Here is a 22,704-nt window from a genome sequence, read left to right as displayed (position 1 = left end):
CAAACTCACCCTGCATACTTTAAAAAGCATTTTTGAAATCTCATGGCACAGCATGAAAAGATTTTACCTAATAACTTTCCTAACTAGAAAGTAAACAAAAAGAATTAACTCAACATTTATTCAGTGAACAAACACACAAGGAGAAAAACCCACCACTTGGTTACGTTTAAGCAGATCTCAGAAATGCATTGGTGTCAGACTCAGGATACTTCAGTGCTTGTAGTTGGCAATACTACTTTCCTTGTGACATGAGGTGGGGTCCTGCTGTTGGCATAGCTCTTTGGTAAAATGAAATTGGGATTTCCACAGTGTAAAACAAAAAACAAAAAGGGGGGGGGGGGGGGAGGGAAGAGAAAGGGGAAAAAAAAAAAATTCCACAAGTAGGAACTTACCACAACAGACAATAGTAAGAGTGGGGAGGAGGGTCAGCAACCAGGGCGATAGAGGAGAAAACAGAAAGTATTTAATTAGGGAAATTCCAAAAAACAAACAAGCAGCAAATTGGCAGCAAATAAACTTTAAAATAAAAAAGGGCGAGCATCAATTAAAGTATTTAAAATAAGGAAAAAGGGCAAAACATGCAACAAATCTGAAAGCTACAAAGCACAAAGATCAGAAAAAGTGTGGCAATGAAAGAGCACGATGACAGACGAGAACTGAAACCATGGGTGTCTTTTACCATGCAGTAAAAAATGACTGAGTGATGTTAGAATCATAACCAATGACAGGATTTTCTTCAGGGGTCGATTTAGGGGCAGACTGATCAAAACAGATGCTCACAGGCCTTCATGCTTGTTGGCTACTGAACACGTATCATTTACACTCCTACAACATGTACTCTGGATTGCTGTGCTGCCTCATCTGCTGGGACTTTTCACAGGAACAAGTAAACGATTTACAGGGCCAGCCCTTAAGTGTCAGGGTTTATTTTTAAGCTACTGAATTTCATTTCTTGCTAGGCCAGAATTAATACTGACATTCAGACATCATCAGCCCAAATTATTTATGTCACACAATGCAAAAGAACTTGGGTCTTGGCCCCAGTTCAGTAAGTGTGGGTTTAAATGCTCTCCTGTGGTGGAAACCTGGCGTGAGATGGCCCATACTGACTTGCCTGATTCACAGAAAAGCAGAGATAGACTGGACAGCTGAAGTCTAAGTAAATAATGTACCATCATATTCACAAAACATTTAAAATGTCTTCTGAGACTTCTCGACGCTCATGTACCCACTGTGTTGACTGGACCAGGGCCTGAGTTATCAACCTCGCTCTGCTGTGTGCGACTGCAGATGAAGCCGACTGCTTTGTCTATTTTTAATCCAAATGTGTGGTTCTCCTGGTGTATGTCATAGAAATGTGAGCAAACAGCCTCTACAAAAGGGAAGGCAGCAAAACTGACTCCAGTTAACACAACTGAGCTATTTTACTGCCAGATAAACAGCTACATAACAAATTGATTGTTCTTAAGTGAACAGAATGAAGCAGCCTATTCTCTGAGATACGGTCTGCACAGGCAGTAAACCAGTCTTGTGTCTGAGTACCTCTGAGCATTATTGCTTAAATCGACCCCTGTGGGTGGGGTGAAAATATGGTATGAGGGGATGATATTCTGTGTCAATGCTGATGAAAAGAAATATAAACGAATTATAAAAACAAACTAGTGATGATACAGTGGCTCATTCACCAAAGAACCTCATTAGTGGAACACATCAGCATCCATGCACTACCTACAGCTTCTTATGAAGAATTTCCTACTACAACCACAATCGGTTTATTGGTATTTCTTTGGTTAATGAATTGTTTTAACAGCAGACAGCAACAGAAATACCCACAACTAGCACATGTGGGCAAGCATTGGCGTGAGTCATCTGAAAAATCTATTAGTGTTCTTTACTAACTAAAATGGAGTTACCTACCTCCCAGCCAGTACTCTGTGTAATAAAAAGTAAAAAGCGCATGTCACAGAAACCAAAAAAAAAATTTCAAAAGGCCACAACATGACCATCAATGTAAGGTATCATAAACCTGAAATGGTCTCAATGATAAGTCACCATGCATCCAAAACTGGCCCAGAAGGACACTCAGTGATTGTCCTCCGTTAGTTCATTTAACCTCAGAAATCTGGCAATGCCAGAACATGGAGAAAACCACCAGACCCTCAGCTGGATCCTATGAAATCAATGCACTAACCAACATCTACTGAGGAGCTGATGCCAGCATAAGGGGAAATACACCAACAGACAAATGATGGCCCCAGCAGCCCATGACCAGAAAGGTGACTGGGGTGAGGGGCTCGGAGTAGCACTGGCATGGACTGTGGAGGGGCTGCCGAGTCCTTGCCTGCCCTGACAGAAAGGCACGGACCCAGCAGGCCTCTCCGAGGAGATAACGTGCTGCTTAAGAGTTGCCAAGTGCTCTCGCCTCCTGCTTAGCTGAGGTCTGTTGAGTTTTGTGAGGGTTGATAATTTCTGATGTCTCTCATGAAATGCTCAGCACCTAAGCTGGTGGGTTTTGCCCCATCTAAGTTTAGAAAGGTTTCTTCAATAATTTATCCAGCGTATGAACAGACAGATAAAATCCCAACATTTCTGAATGTTACCTACCAGGCTAAAGGCAAGATATAGTGGTTTTTCCCAGCATGCAAAACACAGTTTAAAATAACGTCTGCAAGGATAAACTGACAGGTGACTGGAATTTTTAACTCTTGGATATTTCTGAAGTTACAATGAAACTTGCCATGTGACGTTCTCTCATGTTTCTCATGTTAAATGTTCAGAGAGAAAAAAATCCTGTTAGTGATCCTTGCAATTACAGTGTGGATCACCATTTGATAATTCTCACATAATCTGTTTGGTTTGTTTTTTTTTTTAAACAGGTAGTTTTTATTTGCACTGAGCATTTGAAGTTCCTCCACAATTCACACTGCAGCTGAAAATTCAAATCATTACCTGGTGAACAATCTTGCTGAATGCTTCTTGGAGTTTACCATGAATAGTAGATAGCTTCTTGGCATCTCTATTAGCTTCATGAATAGGAATAAGGACTTTGTAAACCTCATTAACTGCTTCATACATGCCAGCCTACAAAAATAAGGTCCATCAGATTGCTCCGTCAATTCAACCACACGAATAACACATACTACCAGCATTTAAATTATAAAACTGCAAAATGAAAAGGTGGCTTAGATACCACTGTGATGAAATCAGCATCTTTTCTTAAAATATACCCATATTCTTAAAATATACCCAATGGAATAACATCCTCAGTTAACCTTGACATCAAGAGCCTACTGCATTACCTATTTCTACTAGTAAAAGATGATCAACAAAATCAAAACTGGGATATTTTGGGTGGATATACGCACAAGAGCGCAGCAAGCTAAATAGGATCCCAACCAAATCCATGGGAATTAAATAGGGAAGCTTAAGTGTACAGTACAGCTCATTCTAATTAGTGCATCTTCAACCTGAGTGACTGCTGCACCCACTTTTGGCACTCCATGAGCTGGGCTCTGTGAGGTTTCCTTAGGAGGGGATGCAGCCCATTGCCAGCAGAGCCAGCCCACAGCAGAGCTTCTGAGTCTTTGCCCTGGAGTGACGGCTGCTTGTACTTCAATGATATTTCATAATGTGTTGTGGGAAATAATTCACTTGCTTTCCTTGGTTTCTGGTGGATATGCTACCACCAGTTCATTAACACTGCTCACACAAAGCTCTCAGCCCACTCTTTTTGAAGAGGAGGAAAAACATTACAGCCTTTCTTTACTACTGTGAACTCCCAGATGTGCAGTACTGAAGTGAAAGATGCTGGAAACACACAAAGGCCTCTTGGTCCCACATCCCATTCTTGGCACAGTTTACTCCAGAGGGCAAACTGGGCTGTCTTGAACAACTAAAACTCCAAATGTTCCATGCAAATGAAACGGTTACAACAGAATTATAGTCTCATCGAGAAAACATTTTCCTTCATATTGCCCGGCAGTGTAAGACTGCTGAAGAGGATAGGTAAAGAAATTAAAGTCTTCTACCATGGAGAAAGATGCTGCAGCCTGTTCCAGCAATCCCACCAGACCAGCTTCTGTAAAATACTTTCCAGAACAGATACCTTCTTCATCTGGTGATACAACATCATCAGAAACTGCTGACTCTTCCAAAACATTGGAAGATATGTTCTAAGGAGATATAATGTAGATAAAATATTTTTACTCAATTTAAACGACATTCAACACTTTCAAGACTTTGAAAGCCAGCTGATTTTCAATCAAATCCTAAAATTTTTAAAGAGGTAGCTTTCACACACATTTTATTTAATTTCCTTCTGAACCAGCACGGTACTTCAGCACATGCTTAAGCTAACTGGCCTGGACCACCTACACATTCCAAGCTAAGCATGTGCTTGTTTGCTCTGCCCTGCTTAACACTACTCGTCACAGGAACCACTTCCAGCAACTGGCCCCACTACACACTGGCTAGATCAAAGAGGTTAAAACCCCATGCATGACTTAAATGAAGAAATAAAAATAACTGGGTTTACTCGGTCTATGGATGTAAAGACTTAGGGGAACCCAGAAAGTCTTCAGGCATAATAAAACTTTTCAGAAGTTGCTGTAATGAATTCTGGCCAAAACAAATGGAGTAAGTGCAGTATGAGTATGTAGGCACAGTAACATCCAGCCCACGGAGACACTCTATCTCAGCAGGAGATGACAAAACCCAAAAATACATTAAGAAGGATAATCCCCACCTGAAATGTAACACACCCTACGGGGAGGTATTTTCGGTCTTCCAGCATGCTTAGATATTCAGCCACCAAGGCTGCAGAGTGGACCAGGCACTGGGCTGACTCAGCGTGATTGCTCCTCTCAGAGTGCTTTCCAGCCATGTTCTGCAGCCACGTCAGGCGCAGGTCAGGGGAATTCTGATAGCCCTTTGCAATCCTAATTGAAGAGAAAACCTCTGCAATTAGTATTTAGTTACTTCTTAAAAACCAACCACCCTCAGTGCTAGGCTATCTAGAAACGCATGAGATAAAATAGATGGAAAGTTACCCTATATCAGTGTATAGATTTCTGAGCCAATTAGTAGCAGGCAAGCAACTGCAGCTATCCCCTGATGGCAGAATGCTTTTATGGGTGACTGCTGAAGCTCTTCACCAAAGCTCCCACGTCACCTGGGGACTGGTAGTAAGCCAGAGGTGTAGGACAACCAGGCCACGCCTGCCTGGTTGCTTATGACTAAATCTCTGCTTCCTTCTAAGAAGCCTTCAGGACCATTTGTGCAGACAACACCATGCAATTTGGTAGTTGAGATCTTAACATGGCTCTGGAATATCTTTTGCATATGGAGACCATCATGTGTACCACCACCAAAAAGCCTTTTGTGCAAGCAGGTCCTGGAAGATCCTTAAGTTTTCCCTGATCCAAGCAGGGAGCGTTGTCTTTACTCAGGTGAAGGATGACACTGTCAAGAGACTGTTGGGGAATGGCAACTCCTTTAATCCAAGATAAGCTGCATAAATGCCAAACAAAACCTATCAACACCACAATCAAACATAACAGACAGGTACATATTGGTCCATGAGCACTGAGACCTGGAACTGCTCCAGAAACAAGCTCTGTAAGGGCTCAAATGTGCAACATCTGAGTCCAAAATCAAACAGCAAGTAGCTGCGTTGTTTTCAGGTGAAATATGAATCATGGCCAGCAGTTTAAAACAGGATTAAGTTCCAAGTAAAACAATTGCTAATAAAAAAACAAGTAATCAAAGTTCACAATACCTCACGTGCCGTAGGTACTAAGCTTTGTTCAAACACAGCGTGGAGCACTGACATCTACTGTCCCTACAGTGCAACGGAAATAAACTCTACCTGTACATCAGGTCAATCAGCATTTCTGGATCTTCCTGGTGCTCCTTCATTTTAACTGTGTCAGAGAGGATCATATGGAGGTTGAACACTAGATCCTGGACCTGTAAAAAATACACTGCTGTGATGAACTGACAATGGGAATCGAGCTACACACTGCTATGTTAGAATCACAGTCACTCTGAACCTTTGTATGTTTGTACCTTATTGTCACAATTAATGGGGGATCTGGGGTTTGTGTACTTAGATGATTGAAAAAGGAAAAAAAAAAAAAAAGAAAAAAAAAGAGTACCTCCTTCAGGGAATGCATGCAAATGCCAACTCTAGATGGAGGTTTAAGCACAGCCTGTTAATGAACTACACATTACTTCTCCTGTAGTAATTTTTACCTGATCAGGAAATGTTGTTTCCCTAAGTTCCAGATCTTCTTCAGCATATGTTAAAATAGTCTTCAGGGAACGTCGCAAAAATTCTTCATTGAAATTCTGGGATGTCCCCACCAAGGATGAGAGAGACATGGTCACCTGCATTTTCACTCTGGCAAAGTTCTGCAACAGAGATATTGTTATGGTATTTCAACAAGCTGGAGGATGGTCTGCTGCATCATCAGTGCTCTGGTCATGGTACCCTCCTCCTGACAGATACCTGACACAAAAAATAGAACTCAAGTTCTGTGAAAAAGGCTATCTCAGAGCAGTGACTGCAATAAACCTCTGGTGCTGCTGAACTTCATAGTCTGACAACAGCATTATTTAGTTCCAGGTGAAGGTTCTCCTGCAAAAGTTTTAGTTTTCTCTCCTAAGGATGATGCTCAACTCTCTCTCATGATACAGCCTTCATTCCAGACAGCTGCTTTTGGTTTGGTCTAGCCTAAAAACTGGAGGCACTGTTAACTCGCTGCTGTCACTCCACTAAGAGACCCTGGGCCCAGAACCAGCAGGTCCCTCCAGTTCTGCTCCTCCCCGTGCATGCTGTAACCAAAGCAGTGTAAACCAAGGTGTCTGGAGAAGCACTTTGTGACACATAGCTACACGTATGCCTGCAAAATACCAACTGGGAGAGTTAAGACTGGGAATTTTCTTGCCAATTTAAAGTGCACACAGGTGAGTCAAGCTAAGAACTAATGAGAGGGAAGATCTGAATGAAAGCAAAATCCCAGCATTGCTAACTCACATCCACTAACACAGCCCTTTCAGAAAGGGCACACGTACTAGCTGTGCCACAGAAAGGGCTGTGTGGCTTTCTGCTCTCATCTAGGTGTGTGAAAGCAAGGCAGAGGGGAGTTCCTCCAAACAGCCCTTTAAGTGCAAACTGTCCAAACTGAAGAGGATGCAAACCTTCCAAACTGACAGGTTTGGAAACTCTTGCAGTGGATGTTCCAGGCAGGGCTCTGCATCTCTCTATAAACCAACACAAGAGGCAGCTTGCCTGCAAAGAGATTCTGGGCATACAGCTCACTCTGACACTGGAAACCAGACACTCCAGCTACGCACTGACCAGCAGTGTGAGGTAGCACAAGATCAGGAGCTGGGCAAAGTCGTGTCATGGCTGCCTGACTCTATTCCCTTTGCATGTCACACTCGTTTCAACAGTAAGCAACAGCCTTTCTCCCACAGGAACACACAGAGCCCCAGCCAGCAGTCCCCAGCCAGTTTACAAGTAAGAACCTACTGAAGTGCACCAGGATACTCACGTTCCCAATCTCAAAGTTTTGCCTCATCAGAAGGTAAAGAGAGGCACTCGCATGCGACCGTATCGTGCTGATACTGCTGCTACAGTGTCTCAGGAGCCTCAGGCACAGATCTGCACACTGCTCAGTCTCTTCTTCAAACAGCAGCTCAGGGAACTGCAAAAACAGCACATGAGAAAGTTTAGTGCTTGGACAGACACGAATAAGCACTCAGACAAAAAGGTCAGGGCAACCCTCAGCAATGAGCATAGACTGGCATTAGAGGAAGTCCAATCGCCTCTGTTTTGAGGGGAATGATGCTAATTTGAATCACTTTTACAGTAAGGCAAAGCAGACTCACTGGCAGCACTGGAAGGCAACTCATTTTACCTACCCCACAACTTGGTCCTACATCTACACCCTTAGACCAATTTACATCAATTCCAAAATCTCAGGCTTAAAACTCTGAGGTTTTCCCAGTACACCTAAAGAAACTGGGAAACTGTTTAAATTATGGGCCCATTAAAACAAATCCATTTTAAGTGAAATTCATACAGCTTCAATTCCACCTGCGCTTACCCTAGGGGCTAAGTGCCTCTGCCCACTTACCACCGGCCAGCAGGAACCCACAGCACACTCAGGCTGTGTGATCTGTACCTTTGTGTGCAGCCATCAGACTCAAAGTGCATAAATACAGGTACTGATTGTGAAAACCAGTCAGGCTGTATCAACCCTCAGACCACACTTCCCGAATATCAATACCGCACAAATTAATAAATGCTTGGTGAAGTGACCCCAATGCAAAGGAAGAAAACAGTCCCAGCCTCCATCAGTGCTGCTCAGGATCTATTATAGCATCTGCAGAGAATTCACCTTTGAAACCAAAGCCCTCTGTGTGGCGAAGCAGTGTTGGAGATAAAGTGCACTTTGGTTGCAGGCCATGCTGTGCAGAAGCACTTTCAGCACCCCACCGAGGATACTCTCTTTGGACTCCGTCACAGAAACAGTCTGCAGTCAAAAGTAAACCAAGAGTTGCATGAGCAAAAATGAACCTCCTGCGTGTGTTTGTGTGTGTGTGTAAGAGAAAGAGATAACAACTCTGCTGAAAAACCCTCTGGCCTGGAGAAATTACCCACTTAGCTGGGCCTGCAAAAGTCACATTATTGAATCAACCCCCAGGTAATGAAAACCTGACCCTTGTGCTAAAGCCAGTGGAATGATGATGCTTTCTACCCGATGAGGCTCTGACCCCTGGGGACCTTGTTCTACTAGAGGGAAAGTCTGGCCTCTGGGTGGATTATTCAGATGGGATTCCTCAGAGCCCTGGGATTCCTGGGTCTCTCTGCAGCTCAGAGGTGGATCTGATCAGCCTGCTACTGCCTGCTTCCAGCCCGTGCCCAGGTTTTGTTTGTAGAGAAAAAAAAAAAAAAAAAAGCCATGTGTTCTCACTCACTTGCAGGGACTGTGGAAATAACTGGGCTGTGCACACAGACCAAGGAGCCTGGAAGCTTTCCTGCACCGTGCAAAGTAAGTACAAATCCGTGAGACTGACCTGGAACCTAACAGCTTCAGGCTGATTTGGGCAGGATTAGAGGAATTGGTTAGATTAGGGCAGGACTTGGAAATCTTCACAGTTCATTACTGAGTTTCTGAACAACCGCTTCTTATACTACAAAAAGGGAACAACTTTCAAAAAGACTGAAGGAAGCTATCGCAACATAAAACCAGATTGTTACAGGCTGAGAATTAGGAGTGGCATTACCACCCTTCCCGCTGCAGCAGGGGAGTTGAACAGTTCTGACAGCATTCAGGCAGTTCAGAGCAACAGGAAGATTTTGTTTAACAAACTGCTGCCTGGCCACCTGAGTATAATGCTATTACATCTCTATTTTTTTATCTCCCTTACCTGTACAACTATCTCTAGCGTGTCCAAAATAATCAGATTGGCTTCTGTTGCAAGATTTCCATCGATAAGAGCCTCATGTTCTATCTCTGCCCTTGATCTAATCAGAGAAAAGAAAGGAATAAAATTACTTTTTGTTTAAGAAGTAGACCTGCATATTTTCTCATTAGCAGGAAACTCCCAGTTACAACTTATATATTACTGGACAACACTACAAGGATATTTCAGTGCATCCATTAAGAGGACAGGAAGAAAGACTTGGTTTTTTTACAAATACAAACTTACACAGGATTCACGTTCATCATGCTAGGAGAGATGACACTACTCTCTGACACTTCTGTTACTCTCCCAGGAACACGACAACCGTTTAGAATCAAAGTCCAACTCAAAACTGGTTTAGTAGCATTGTTAGGCATGCAACAGCACAACCAAGAACAGAACATATGGTTTTATGTTATAGGCTATGGACACAAGGTGGTGCTACACGAGCTAGTATACCGGCACTGTTGATCCCAGCAGCTAGACTGGTTGTAGCACAGAGTGCATACTGTCAGGGAGCAATCTTTGTCTGTTTAAGCTACGTTACATTAGAGTTCTTGAAGAATATCTTCCTCTCCAAGAAAAATGACAAAATTTTGCAGCTGTATGCCAGGCGCTCGCTTTCCTGGAAAAAAAATCTTACAAAGTTCATACACCCACTCACACCGGTAGCACCAGGAATTCCACAGAAACCACCTAATTTCAGTGGCACGAGCTACATTTGGCAAAGAACCAGTAGTGTATTTAAAGAGCCTAACTGCGGTCTGCCCTACCACAGGTGCTGTCTCCGACAGACTCATGCCAGGCCAAATCACAGCAGGAGTGTGACCCATGGGAACTGACAAAATCCAAGCTAAATACACAACAAAGAGGACAGCAGCTGACTCAGCTCTTGGACCTGTATTGCAGCAACCCTCCCCTGCCACACTCTGCCTCCTCTGGGAGCTGGGTCATACTCTCATTATCTACTCTTCAGGTTCCAGAATACGAAGGCTTGAGACCTGGCCCTATATAAAATATCATCTGTACAAAATAATACCACCTGCAGTTACCTGTGCACAATTCTCTGTGTGAAAAGTCTTGCTTATTAAGTTTCAAAGGGTCAGACTCTACCTACATAAGCAGGACACGCTTGCAGCACCACAGGAGTGGAGTGTGATGGACCCAGGTCACAGTGAGCAAGTACAGGTTAAAAATCAGGTTTGTAGAGTTATCTAAGCAGATTATTTTGTGGGGTGAGACACCACCCCGTTGACCATCAAGGTATTCCACAGCTGTTTAACATGTATGTGAGGTCCTTCTGGGAAGGAGAGGGCTCAGATTCAGTGTTGGCAGTGAACTGATGAGTTCTTCAGGCCAAATTTTAGTCTGGTGTAACTCTGTCCACAGCTCTGCAGTTGTGCCACGTTGGAATTGCTATTTACATCACCTTAACAGCAGGTTGAAACACCCTGGTTGGCTTTCCCAATGCCTCAACAGGACTGGAGTCTTGGACAAAAAGCCAGTACTTGAAATAACAGAAGATTACATTCTTGTGTTAGACAAAGCAATTCGAAGCTGTGAAGATGTATTTTCTATTCCAGGAAGTGTCAGTGTCTTCACGGGTAAAATTTGGCCTGATCTCCATCTGGGCTCTGAGGACCCCATTCCACAGTTTTTTCAGAGCGTCACTTGGGCTGAGATTGCTTTCCTAGGATTAGGAATAATTCTTTCACTGGGAGGATGGAGATTGCAGGTGGCAATTTGAGGAAACAGAAAACGTGCACAGCAAAGCTCAAACACAACTCCTGAGCCCTCTGGACACTAAACCACGCCAAGAGAGGGAATTTTAAAGGAAACGAGTGTAATAAGCAAAAAGAGTTCATTCCAATCAATTGCACACACACACTGAAAACTTCTGCCAAGCATCACAAACAATGCTGTGATGATTGAGTCTGCAGATGTACAAAATGGCAATTTATAAGAACTGCACACCAATGCTACAGTACCTGGCTGGTTTGTGGCTTCTAAAAGCACAGCACATGTGGAAAAACAATCAAAGTGATGGATTAGGACAGGAAAGGAAAGCGAGCTTTGACAACTCCAGAATGCTCTTATGGAATAAAGGAAATATGACATGAGATATATATATATGCTATCTGTGAAAACTGTTAATGGATCTTCTCTCTAAATTACAGCTTACTACAGGGTTTCAAGAAGGTAATGGATTGTATCAGTCGCTTTAAATCTCATTTTAAAATCTAAGAAAGCAAGGGACAGTGGAAAAGCAAAGAGTTAGGCAGGGCAGTGTTGGACTAAAAGCTATTTGCACACTGCCAGCCCTGTTCCAACTGAGGGCCCAAACCTGCTCACACAAGAGCTAAGCAGGCTGCTGCCATTGACCTTCTACGGGGAGAAAGACCCGGTGTTCTCACAGGCACTGTCACATTGTTAATGTAGAAGGATAAGGCAGAGTTACTTGTCAAGCTTTTCTGTGTTTTGACGCCAGTGAGTCATATCCTTTCTCCATCTCAAATTCTCTTGACTTCCAAACGCGCTCCCAGAAGGACTTCTCTCTGCAGGATAAGATCAAAACAACAGCAGTCATCTAATGCTCATTTTTTTTTTGCACAGGTAGCAACTCTAGATTTGTTCACAAGTGACAGCTGACAGCAAACCACAACTTCTTAGAGCCCAAGGTTGTGGCACTCACCCAAGATGTTTACAGGGCCCCTAATTCTGTCACTGCTGAGTGAGGCAACCTCACTTGAGTGAGGAATGAGCAGCACAGACCACTTTGTGCACTGCCACACGCCAGCTCGCTACAGACCTAATGGAGAGAAGCAGCTGAGACACTCAAATCAGGGAGGGAGGTATCAGGGCTGGTAAGAGAAGCAGCTTCCTCGGACTACATAAGGAGCCTGGGTGTGACAACCCTGAGCAGTCTGATATTGCTGTCCTCAGCTGGCACACAGGAATGTTCCCAGGGTGGTGCTGAGACCCCTTTTCCTACCCCACAGTCTTTATTCTTATTGCTGGGAGGGCAAGGCAATTTCAAGTAATAAAGGCAATCAGGCCAGATTAAGAAAAAAATACAAAGGTCCCCATCTCTCTGAAGTGATTAATTAATTATGGCTCTAAAATATTTATTCAACTTAGTTCACAATGACTGGCTCAAAAGTACCAGGACACCTGTGGCAGAGTAGGAGACAAAACCACAGTTCTGATTCTTGTCCTAACCTCTGGGTCATCCTTCCTCCCAACCAACATCAACAGCAAATATCATCAGAAGGTGCTTGTTACCCCAACTACCGGCTATTTCAAGCCTCATTAAGTTAGCAGAAATATCCAGGCATTTTCAGAGCTATCGAAGCAAGCTCAGGCAGTTTGTTTTCTGCTCTGATCCTTGCACAGGACGTACTAGAAGGTGGCTCTGAATGGTACTACAGTCGAAGACGCTCAGGCAAGAACACCCCGTAAATGAGACGTGCTCACATGTACACAGAAGCAATCAAGTAACAAATAAACTGCCTGTAGATGGAACTTTAGACTGAGCATAGAGATTTTGCAGACCCAGTGAAGCATGCTGCAAACTGCAAATAGCTGCTTCTAGGGGCCTCTGTTTGAAGATCTCGATGGGTAGAATCCCACACCCTAGACAGGTGCAAGTAATTGTTGGGGATGGGAGCAGCAGTTTCTGGGAAAAGGGGATGGCACAGAAGACCTCTTCACTTACCTAGCTGCCCTCTGCTTCTTCGGACCATTTCCTGCCTTGCCCCTATGCTTCCCAAAATAGCTTCTTCAAGTTTGGCTCTCATGTCTTTTGATTTCTTGAATGTCAGACTGTTCATTCTTTCAAACACTTTCTTGCCCTGCAAGTTTCAATGAGACCATGAGGGAAGATCCTTTCAATCTGGGATATTTTCTAGGCATTGACAACTCAAAATAACTTTTCTGTCTAAAGACATACAGCAAGAAAGGAATAGAAGCTTAGTTGCTAGCTAGATAATCTATCCAGACTCCAGCGTTGCTACAGAAAGCTCTCTTTTTGTTGGCAGTAAGCAAAATGACCAAGAGCAATCCCCTTTCCCTGCAGCAGTTCCCAGATGAGCGGCAAGCAGCACAAACTGTTTAAGTGAAACAAGTCATAGACACTTGCATGGCTGAAAAGTAAACACGGAAAAAGGCTAGAGATTGCACAGAGACATGCTCAGCCTTGGGATACAGGAAATACTTAGGAGAAAGCAGGAAATGCCTTTCTGCAGTCGTGTAAAGGATGGGAGTGTAAAGTTCCTCAGCAAGCCCTAGAAGGAACTTCAGGAGGTTTAAACAATTGAACAGTACCTTGTACTCAAAGCAGGATACACAAAGATAAAGCAAATCCAGCAGGCGATTGAGCTGCAACACTGACAGGTCTGTGAACCATTTCTGCAAGACGCTTTCATCCGCGTTCTTGAGCACCCACAGGAGACAGATCAGAAGGCTGCGGCTGGACTCCGTTGAGAAGGTGGAGTGCTGCCTGCCGCTCTAAAATAGACAGGTCAAAATATTTGCCACACTGTATTTCACGTCCAAACACTTCAATCATCACTAAAAGGATCTGTACCAGCTACCAGCCCAGCCTAAATAATTACCAAATAGGAACAGAAGGTGAACAGATATTTTTTACTAACAACAAGGAGATACACATTTCTCTTTCTCAAGCCAACAGCTCAGTGGAGCCCACAGACAGTCGAGCAACAAGAGTGAAGCAGCACCTTGAACCCAAATAGTCTCATTATATGAATGAGTTAATGTTCCAGCAGCAAATACCCTCTTCCCTCAAGATGCCTTTAACAACCTCCCAGGTTAACAGTTAAGCAGAGGGTCTCCATTCTTTATCTCACGTATCAGTGTCTCACTGAGCGCACTAAAACTTGGCAAAATGGGGGCCTGATGCAGGAGTAAAGGGAGAAGAAAGGAGGACTGGAAGGGCCTGCCTGTTACCACATCAGGAGGATTCCCTCCCTCTGCAGAGAACAGGGGAAATGGATTTATGTCTTAGCTAGGTGGGATTTAGATGTGGTAGGAATTTTTGCTTAGGGATTAGAGCTTGTAATGACCATTCCACTTCAAAGGGCTTTTATCAGATTATTTCAGAAAAAGAGTCTTTATAAGGAAGGAGAATTCTTCTATTGTCTGAGGTTTGTTGATTTTTATCCCTGCTTGGCATATGCTTATACCCTCTCTGAGACAGGCCCAACAACACACAAACATGATTTGTTCCCCCTTGTCTTCTACCCTCTGCCTCCCCGTGTAACACCCAGCTGCAAACTGAGCCCCTGCCCCTCACTGATCAGCCCCATAGGACCTGCACGCATAAATATTTGCTTGTTGACACAGATTGAGGGTCAAGGAATAGGGAGAGGTGGCTTTGTACCGATGAGCTGAGTAGAAAACTGCTGGGCCGGGTGAGCTGTGGGACTGATGTTCCTGCGATGGCCATGGCAACTGTCTGGCTTATCATGCTTCCACCCTCGCTTTCATAATCATCGACGGCAACGCAGCTCGGCCTCCCTCGCTGATTGTGACTCTCTGCCAAGAAACACGTGCATCTAGTCAATCCCCAAATTCAAAGTTTCTCTCCCCAGCCTCCCTCCACAGTTTCACTGAACCGTCTAGGAATGCAAACTGAAAATCATCACACTCATGGGGTCCTGCAAGTAAACAGGACTATTATTTGAGGTCATGCAAAGCAAAGAAAACAACTTTCAAGTGCAAGCTACACAATCTCAGCATCTAGAATCCTTCTGAAAACAGACCTTTTGTTCCACTGAATACTTCACTCCAAATCCTTACTTGCAGCTTTACTGTGTCATTAAACTCAAAGGATGTAGAAGACAGCTCCAAATTCCAAACTATTCCAGACTGAACTCCCTGCCCTGATTTGAATTAACCCACCTCTGCTGCTCTTCAGGACACTTTGCAAAGCAGCCCTGAAACAAACTGCTGACAGAGCATGTACTAAGAGGAAGAGGAGGAATTCTGCTTATCCTTCGGAATTGTTACGAGAATTGTACTGTATGTGGAGTGACTTTCTAAGCAGGTCAGAGACATAGAGGGAGGCTGGCGAGGCATACACAGCAGCCAGACAGGTGTAAACTAAGATGCATTGCTAGTTTTTTGCTTCATGCAAACAAGTGGGCAAATGCAGCCTTTGCGTGTTAACAGTCATCAAAGACAAATGTTGCAAGTGCAGTTTAGGAAATGGATGTGAAAACATGTCAAAGTTATAATTCAGAAAGAGAAACAATCTCATCCAACAGTAGAGGGTTTTGTAGTTGAATTTTAGAACCCAAACACACTCGAGCCTTGTGAGCAGCTGAACATATATTCAAAGCACAGAATATAAAATACCTGTAAAGTCATAAAGCTGAGGCACGGTTTCCATGATCACGCCAATCAGAGGTAGATACAGCATTGCCACCCGGGCCTTTACCTGTGGGTCAGCGTACCGCGGATCCGAGTCGTGACTGGACAGTAAATTGTGTACCATATTGATGACCTTCTTATGCAATCCAAATAAACTGTTAAAAAAGAGTTGGGTCATGCAGATTAGTTAATATCTTCAAAGCAAACTATACTTTGTAACTAAGGGGCTTAAAAAAAGAAAAAGATCTTGGTTTTTATTTTTAACTTCACGTAAACTGCCGTTACATGTATTTTTTGATCTCCCGTGTATTTTACAAATGGTTGGCTTTTCACTATGACATATAAAATGTACAAAAATACCTCGTGGAGGTGCACACCCAATATAATGTGAACACTCTCATATTTTCCATACAAAAACAAGGCCCCAGCTACTGCTATGAAGTATCGAGTCTGCTAAAGACCGTTAGGAGAACTCAGGGAATATGGAAAACAGGGAGAGAAACTTGAGAGGACAGTGGGTTCAGTGAAACTATTTGTTGTGTTCTTTTTTTTGTTTCTGTTTAACAATATTTACAGAGAGAAAAGCCCGCCTAAAACAGAACACTGCTTTTATCAAATGATCAGGGAGTTTCTGCATCAGTTCCCCAACCCCTCATGCAATTATTCAACCAAAAGAGTAGACTACAGATCCATAATTTTGAATAAAAGTGTCAAAGAAATGGAGGGGTAGAAGGAAAAACAGCAAACAATGGCCTTCCTCATTATTAAGATGCAAATAATGGCAGGGCCCAAGCACCATCCTCTTTTGCAGGGCACCCTGCGTGAGCCTACTCGGTGCTCATGCCTTGAAACCACAAACTCCCCTGGATCTCTCAAGAACTCACTCTGCTCCTTTCAATTCCCTCAGCCACCACACAGAGGCAAAACTCTCTCAGAGCAAATAGCAGGTATCTCTGTAGCTATTTGCTTCTGTAGGCAAACCAGGCCAAGAAGACAACTTTACCCCATGCATGAAGCAGCCAAGGAAGCTCATACATTATGCATTAGCAAAACATAAGCTTCAATGTTCAGACCTGAGGTATTAAAACAAGTGCTGAATTTCAGGCAGTATCCACTTTACCTGAAAAGTAGAGTTGAGTTCTGGTTAAAAAAGATGAGAGGCTTTGACTGGATTGTTGGGGGTTTTAAATTGTTAAAAAGACACTGGTACAGGTTAGGAGGACATTAGCTAGTTGTAGCTACACGTCTTTCCTGTGTTTTTTAATCAAGCCATAATGAGATCCTACCATTGCTTGTTTGTGTCATTAGTGAGACCCTTAACAGCTCGGAAGGAAATGCTCATTTAAGTGACTGGTTCCTTCAGATCAAGGTTAGAGAAAAGTCTTTGCATTATTTTGAAGGAACGGCACCTAAGTTGTGTTTCTAACAGTTCAAGGGAAACTTGAATATCCTGCAGGCCATAGAACTGCACAGAGGGAAAACACATCCAAAGCAGCATAATTCAAACCCAGGGCTATATGAATTTCTTTTTTGCTTTTCCAGAATAGAGCAGGTACCATGGTGGATCGATCCATAGTGAAGAGGAGGAAATAGGGCTCACTAATCTTTCTGGCTGATAATGCAATGGATTGATCTTGCCGCTCTCCAACCGATCCCTCTGTTATCTCAACCCTGGCCTGAACTTGTGTCAACATCACACACATTTGGGAAACTGACTTTTGCCACTGCTGAAGACCAAATTCCGATTTTCTCACTTCTCTCCTGTAACATCAGTCAATATGGGCAACATGGGCACTATGAAACGAGCAATATAAACTAGTAGCCAAAGCACTGTTTGTAGGGACAATCTGTTCAGGGTCTGGCTGCTTGGACTCACTCTCTGTAACTGTCACATTCAGCTGGTTTCCTTCATCTGCACGTTGCACTGTCTTTGTGCTCTGGAGGAGGATTGTAACATACCGTGCTACTGCACAGCACCCAGCACAGAGGCATCTAACTCACCGCCTTTAGGCACCAGGGTACTGCCCGAGTCTTTTCTGTCCAACTCAATCCAAAGAGTTCTTCTAAAATGGGTGAGCTAAAATTTAATATATTTTGCTAACGGAGCAAAAAGAGCAAGGATAGAACACATTTAAGGCTCTGTATCACCTATCAAGACCTAAGGCGAAGCTCTAACACAATAAGCAACATCCCTCTCCACTCCTGCTGCAGCTTAACACAACTGGGAACAATTCTGAGCTTCTTCTGATGGTGGCCAAAACATTTTAATGGCAGGCTTGTCCAAACCCTCTACTAATAAACTGCTGATGACACTATATGACTGTTAAAAGTCTTCACAGGCAAGGGAAGAGCAGGCCTGCACAGATTGGTTTACTTTATACAGTGGATCTATCAGGGCAAATGCAGGAGGTTGAAGCCTGAGAACAGTTATTAAGCTTCAAACTACAAGTCATTCTGGAAAACAATTTTTTTTTAAATGCATTACTGGTATACATCTCCACCAAACTTCAGGAGCTTAGATTAAAATGCATCTTCAGAGCTGAACTAGTATCAGGGGGCTTTTTCTGTCTAGACAGGGTTTGGGAGAGGAACTGTCTCCCCAGTGGACACAAGCAAGGTAATGCCAATAGCTTCTCTGGGCACCTGGGCAGAGATTACCATCCTGGTCCAAGCTTAAGTGCTTAAGTGCCAGGTGAGAGAGCTCAAGAGGCAGGTAGGTGAGAACAGAAAGTTTGTGAAGATCAAGGGCAAATATGGTCAGAGACAGGACCTGATTTCTAACCAGGGAGCAGGATGTGCCTATGCTACAAAAAGGATTTTTGCAGACAGTGTATACGGATAAAGATTTGCTGCTTTTTCCATTTCGGGCCAAACAAATGGGACTGCAGTGTGTTATGTACATACACAAGAAAACATTCTAATTTATGGCATCACTTTCTTCTCCAATAGGAAACAGAATGAATGTTTAACTCCTGAGACCTCATGGTAAAGGGGCAGAATTAACCATGAATCATCAGCATTTGTTGACTCGGCTGATATTTCTGAGTCCACCTTGAGAAAAATGCCTGCAAGAGAACTTAGGACTGTGGAAGCAATCAATAATTTTCATCAAAATCCATTTTAAAGAGGCAAGGCAGAATACAGCCCTAAATAGCACAAGTAACAGACTGGATGTCAGGACTACAGTTTCCTACTTTAGAAAATTATTTGTTGCACAAGCCAGGCAAGTCACTTGACAAACTCTGCGTGCTTGACTCTGCCTATTTAAGTAACTCACAGGGGTCTCATCAATGCATCATTTATGTTTAAAAAGAGCTGGGAGGACCACAGGTGAAATATACTGTAATATTTAAAACCACCAGCAACAGAAACTTCATAAATGTTAAAAACTATTTTCTTGTTACAAATGAGAAAAGCTATTTTCCTCTTAGAGCTCCAGCAGTGCCCCTGTGGCAGCTGGGGGCTCCAGCAGGAACCTCTTTCCCTTCTTCTCAGCAGGAAAAATGTGACTGAAATCATGTTTATTGTGTCAGGGTTAAGGAAGCAATGAATAGGAGAGGTAGGGAGAAAGAGGAGGTTTCTTAAAGAACTAGTTTTTTATCTTCTCAGCTGACAAATTTAAATCAGTTCTGACCATGCCAGAACTTGCTTTGCATCCACCATTTGCTTGGAATTACAGAAAACTCTTTGGAAAAAAAAAAATTGTAAAGATTTACCCTTCTGCATCAGGATCTAAAATGACAGCCAGTTCTGTTAACACCAGCCCGGCCAAGTAATGCTGTTGGCGGAAAGGCACAGACAATTCAAACATATTTGCAATCTTCTGGTCTTGGACATTTGTGGAGAACCCAGAACTCTGTGAAAAAAAATCAAGCTTCAGAAGTTGCATAATGAGGCCCCTTGGAACACAGAGTCAAAGTTTATGAAACACAGTAGAAGCAGAACTTCAGAATTAAAGGCAATCTCACATAAACTACCTTTCCCTTTTTTTTTTTTGTTTGGACCTAGCACATCTACTTACATTACATCCAAGCTCACTAGCTCTTCTATTAATTCTGTCTGTTGTTATTGCCTTCCCACTCACAGGGCAGGCCCTAGGGAAGTTAAGCCAAATAACCTTTAAAAGTGGATTAGTTTAGCTTTTAACTCACGTATGGATGCTCTTATTGAGGCTAAAGAAGGCTTTAATTTGATTTAGTTTACCTAATTTTGCAACTAATTAATCCACTTGAATGACACACTTGCTAATTCAAATTACTTTTTCTGAGCAGGCTAGGACTAAGTGACAATGTGCTAGAAAGACCCTCGTTTTGTAAGACAAGGGCAACACTGGACAAAGAGTTTCCTTTAATGGCTCATTTGTGTTCATGCATTTGTCCAGTATAGGAGGGGACTAGGTCCTTAATGACCTCATTTTTTCAAGAATAGAAGACCAAAAGAAGTCATGTCAGGAAAGACTCATTTCTAAATAAACTCTTCCAAAAAATATTAGCAAGCAGAAGCTGCAAATACAGGTGATGCCACTGCCTCATATGATTTAAGTCTCAGAACAAAGCTCAGCTTGCATTTCCACAAAGGATCCTTGTCATGGCATACCTGAGAAGTTGCTGAAGACACAGATGGTGACGGAGAGGCAGGTGGTGTGAGCAAGCTGCAGGGTAAATTCAAGGTGACGTAGTGTTCATGGCTGCAAATGATGCGAAGGAAGTCCAGCCTCAAAGATGCCAGGTTACTTGGATTTGTTAAGGAATACAGCTTTGAAGACACCTGGCAAGTTTAACCCATAAAACTGCAGTTAGCACCAAAAGAGTATAAATGCAGCATGAGCCCCCTGTCCCACCACTGGTCCCCCAAAACCAGTTCCAAAGCAAGAACTGAAGAGCTTGATATCATTAAGTGGTCACTTCTTTGTGCTACAGATTAAATTTCTGATGTGCAGGATTCACAAACATCCCAGCCAATGGCATATACATCAACATAAGGGGTATACAACAGCCATATCTATATAAGCAAATGAAGAACTATGTACTTCATGTATGATACTCACATCCTACTGATTTCAGGAGGGAGATGTGAGAAGCAGGACCACACCATGTCATGCATTAACAGGTCAAAGATGCAGGTTGGCTAACATACAGCAGGCAACAAAGCTCAAATACTGTTGCTGTTCTTGCCCCTTATATAAAATGTTTTAGACTCTGCAGCAAAAATGAGTCTAAGCCTAAGCTCCTGGTACCTCATCATCATCATCATCTTGGTACACAGTGTCAGCACGGATGTTTGTAGTCAGACAAAACTTTGTGGTTTGAGGTGATTTGCCTGCCACAACATTGCAAATAAGCTTCCCAATGCATAATGTAGGAACCCTCCTTATGGGGGAGGAGACCCTGCGTCCTAAGAAGAATGGAAGGGGAGCTTGGTGATCAGTATGATCATACAGGGTCAATGTGTCCTTGAGAGACCTGCTGACAAACCAGGATAGTCTGAGCTCCCTCACAAAACCTCCTGCTAATTTTTGATTCAATTACTCTGAATGTGGTGAGCAGAGGGAATAATTCTTCCTTCCTGCTGCATGTCCACTCACTCAAGGGAGTTACTCCTAATTCATATTTAAGAGTGCAATCAGAGAGGCGTAAACTCTAAATCACCATTGAGAATGCCCTGCTTGCTCTAAAAAGACCTGAATGGCAGAATTCTGTGTCCATACTTTATATCCAAAGAAAGTTAGAGTAGTAGGCTATGCTGTGGTTCATAGTTATGTCATAATATTTATTTGTATTCACCTGTTTGTAGCAGGTCTTAATAAGAGCAAAAACAAATCCTCTGTCCATGATAGACAACAGGTCATTGAGGAAAAAAGCAAGACTAGTGTTGAGCCTTTCAACCATTTCTGTATCCTAGAGAGAAGGAAGAGAAAAACAGGGAAAAACATGAAGAGCACACTGTATGTTTTCAAACAATTTCTGGCCTAGACATCAGCAAACGACACGCAGGAGGTCTGGTGCCTGAGCTCTGACTGAGGTTCAGTTTAATTGTTTGCTATTACCTTCTGAAACCGAGAGACTATATCACCAGCAATTGTGCTGACCAAAGCAGTTACATCATCCATGAAACGCTCAGGAAAACGATTCTTTCTCGGTGCATCCAGTTTGTCAGCAAAATACAAATGATGCACCATGCTCTTCACCTATAGGAATATAAATTACCACAAAGTCACTTGCAGTTGTTGCCGTTTGTGTTTCAAACTATGAACTGTAAGACAATAAGCAAGATGTTTTCAGTTTGCTCACCATCAGCTCGAAGAAGAACCAGGCCTGCTGTAGGGCTGCCTCCCGCACACTCCCGCTGCACACAACCCACTGTAAGGCCAGCTCTTCATGAAAAAGCTACATAGATTCAAATCCAGAGTTAGCCCGAGCCTCACGATCAGCTCACAAAGCAGTCCGCATGAGAAATGGCAGCGCGGTCCATGGAAAGTATGGCAAACAATGAGGTTAAGCAAAATAAATAACTGGGAACATGACAGCAGTGGTGGCATCCCTTAAAGAAATCCCCAACTAACAATGAAGGATGATGTTATGATATGTGATGTGAGAAACGTTTCACAGCATCTTGCTCAAAAAAATTGAATTTCAAGTGTTAAAAGAATTTTCCACCCACCCCAAAAAAAAAAAAAAAAAAAAAAAGCAAACAACGCTTGGTGCTCAATCAAATTAGTTTAGTTTAAAAGTCTACCTTTCTGCCTGGTCTGATTTTTGCAGGAAAAAGGAGTAAAAAGTGGACATATAAAGCGATTTGTACAAAGATGTATATTTACTGTGAGAAAGGACTTAAAATGGT

At 43.0% G+C, this 22,704-nt stretch overlaps 1 protein-coding gene across 10 annotated transcripts in view; it reads right to left on the bottom strand.

Moving 5' to 3' along the window:
* Positions 1-22,704, bottom strand: part of DOCK7 (dedicator of cytokinesis 7) — a 106,510-nt gene that overhangs the window by 11,645 nt on the left and 72,161 nt on the right. For 4 of the 10 annotated variants that reach the window (XM_074906061.1, XM_074906060.1, XM_074906065.1 and 1 more), the window contains 20 exons: positions 22,155-22,250; positions 21,911-22,051; positions 21,648-21,761; positions 20,461-20,631; positions 19,581-19,720; positions 15,850-16,019; positions 14,873-15,027; positions 13,798-13,980; positions 13,190-13,325; positions 11,933-12,029; positions 11,463-11,480; positions 9,439-9,535; positions 8,406-8,540; positions 7,557-7,709; positions 6,253-6,411; positions 5,867-5,967; positions 4,745-4,937; positions 4,029-4,172; positions 2,950-3,081; positions 1,918-1,932 (listed from right to left, as the gene is read on the bottom strand). In XM_074906061.1, the coding sequence (XP_074762162.1) occupies positions 1,918-1,932; positions 2,950-3,081; positions 4,029-4,172; positions 4,745-4,937; positions 5,867-5,967; positions 6,253-6,411; positions 7,557-7,709; positions 8,406-8,540; positions 9,439-9,535; positions 11,463-11,480; positions 11,933-12,029; positions 13,190-13,325; positions 13,798-13,980; positions 14,873-15,027; positions 15,850-16,019; positions 19,581-19,720; positions 20,461-20,631; positions 21,648-21,761; positions 21,911-22,051; positions 22,155-22,250 (2,550 nt within the window). The remainder of the gene's footprint in view (positions 1-1,917; positions 1,933-2,949; positions 3,082-4,028; positions 4,173-4,744; positions 4,938-5,866; positions 5,968-6,252; positions 6,412-7,556; positions 7,710-8,405; positions 8,541-9,438; positions 9,536-11,462; positions 11,481-11,932; positions 12,030-13,189; positions 13,326-13,797; positions 13,981-14,872; positions 15,028-15,849; positions 16,020-19,580; positions 19,721-20,460; positions 20,632-21,647; positions 21,762-21,910; positions 22,052-22,154; positions 22,251-22,704) is intronic. The other 6 variants (XM_074906063.1, XM_074906069.1, XM_074906066.1 and 3 more) reach the window with 2 other exon arrangements.

The sequence above is a fragment of the Athene noctua genome, chromosome 5, assembly GCF_965140245.1.
Source record: "Athene noctua chromosome 5, bAthNoc1.hap1.1, whole genome shotgun sequence".
Classification (NCBI taxonomy): domain Eukaryota; kingdom Metazoa; phylum Chordata; class Aves; order Strigiformes; family Strigidae; genus Athene; species Athene noctua.
Note: the sequence above shows the minus strand (reverse complement) of the source record. Positions and strands in the feature narration are given on the sequence as shown.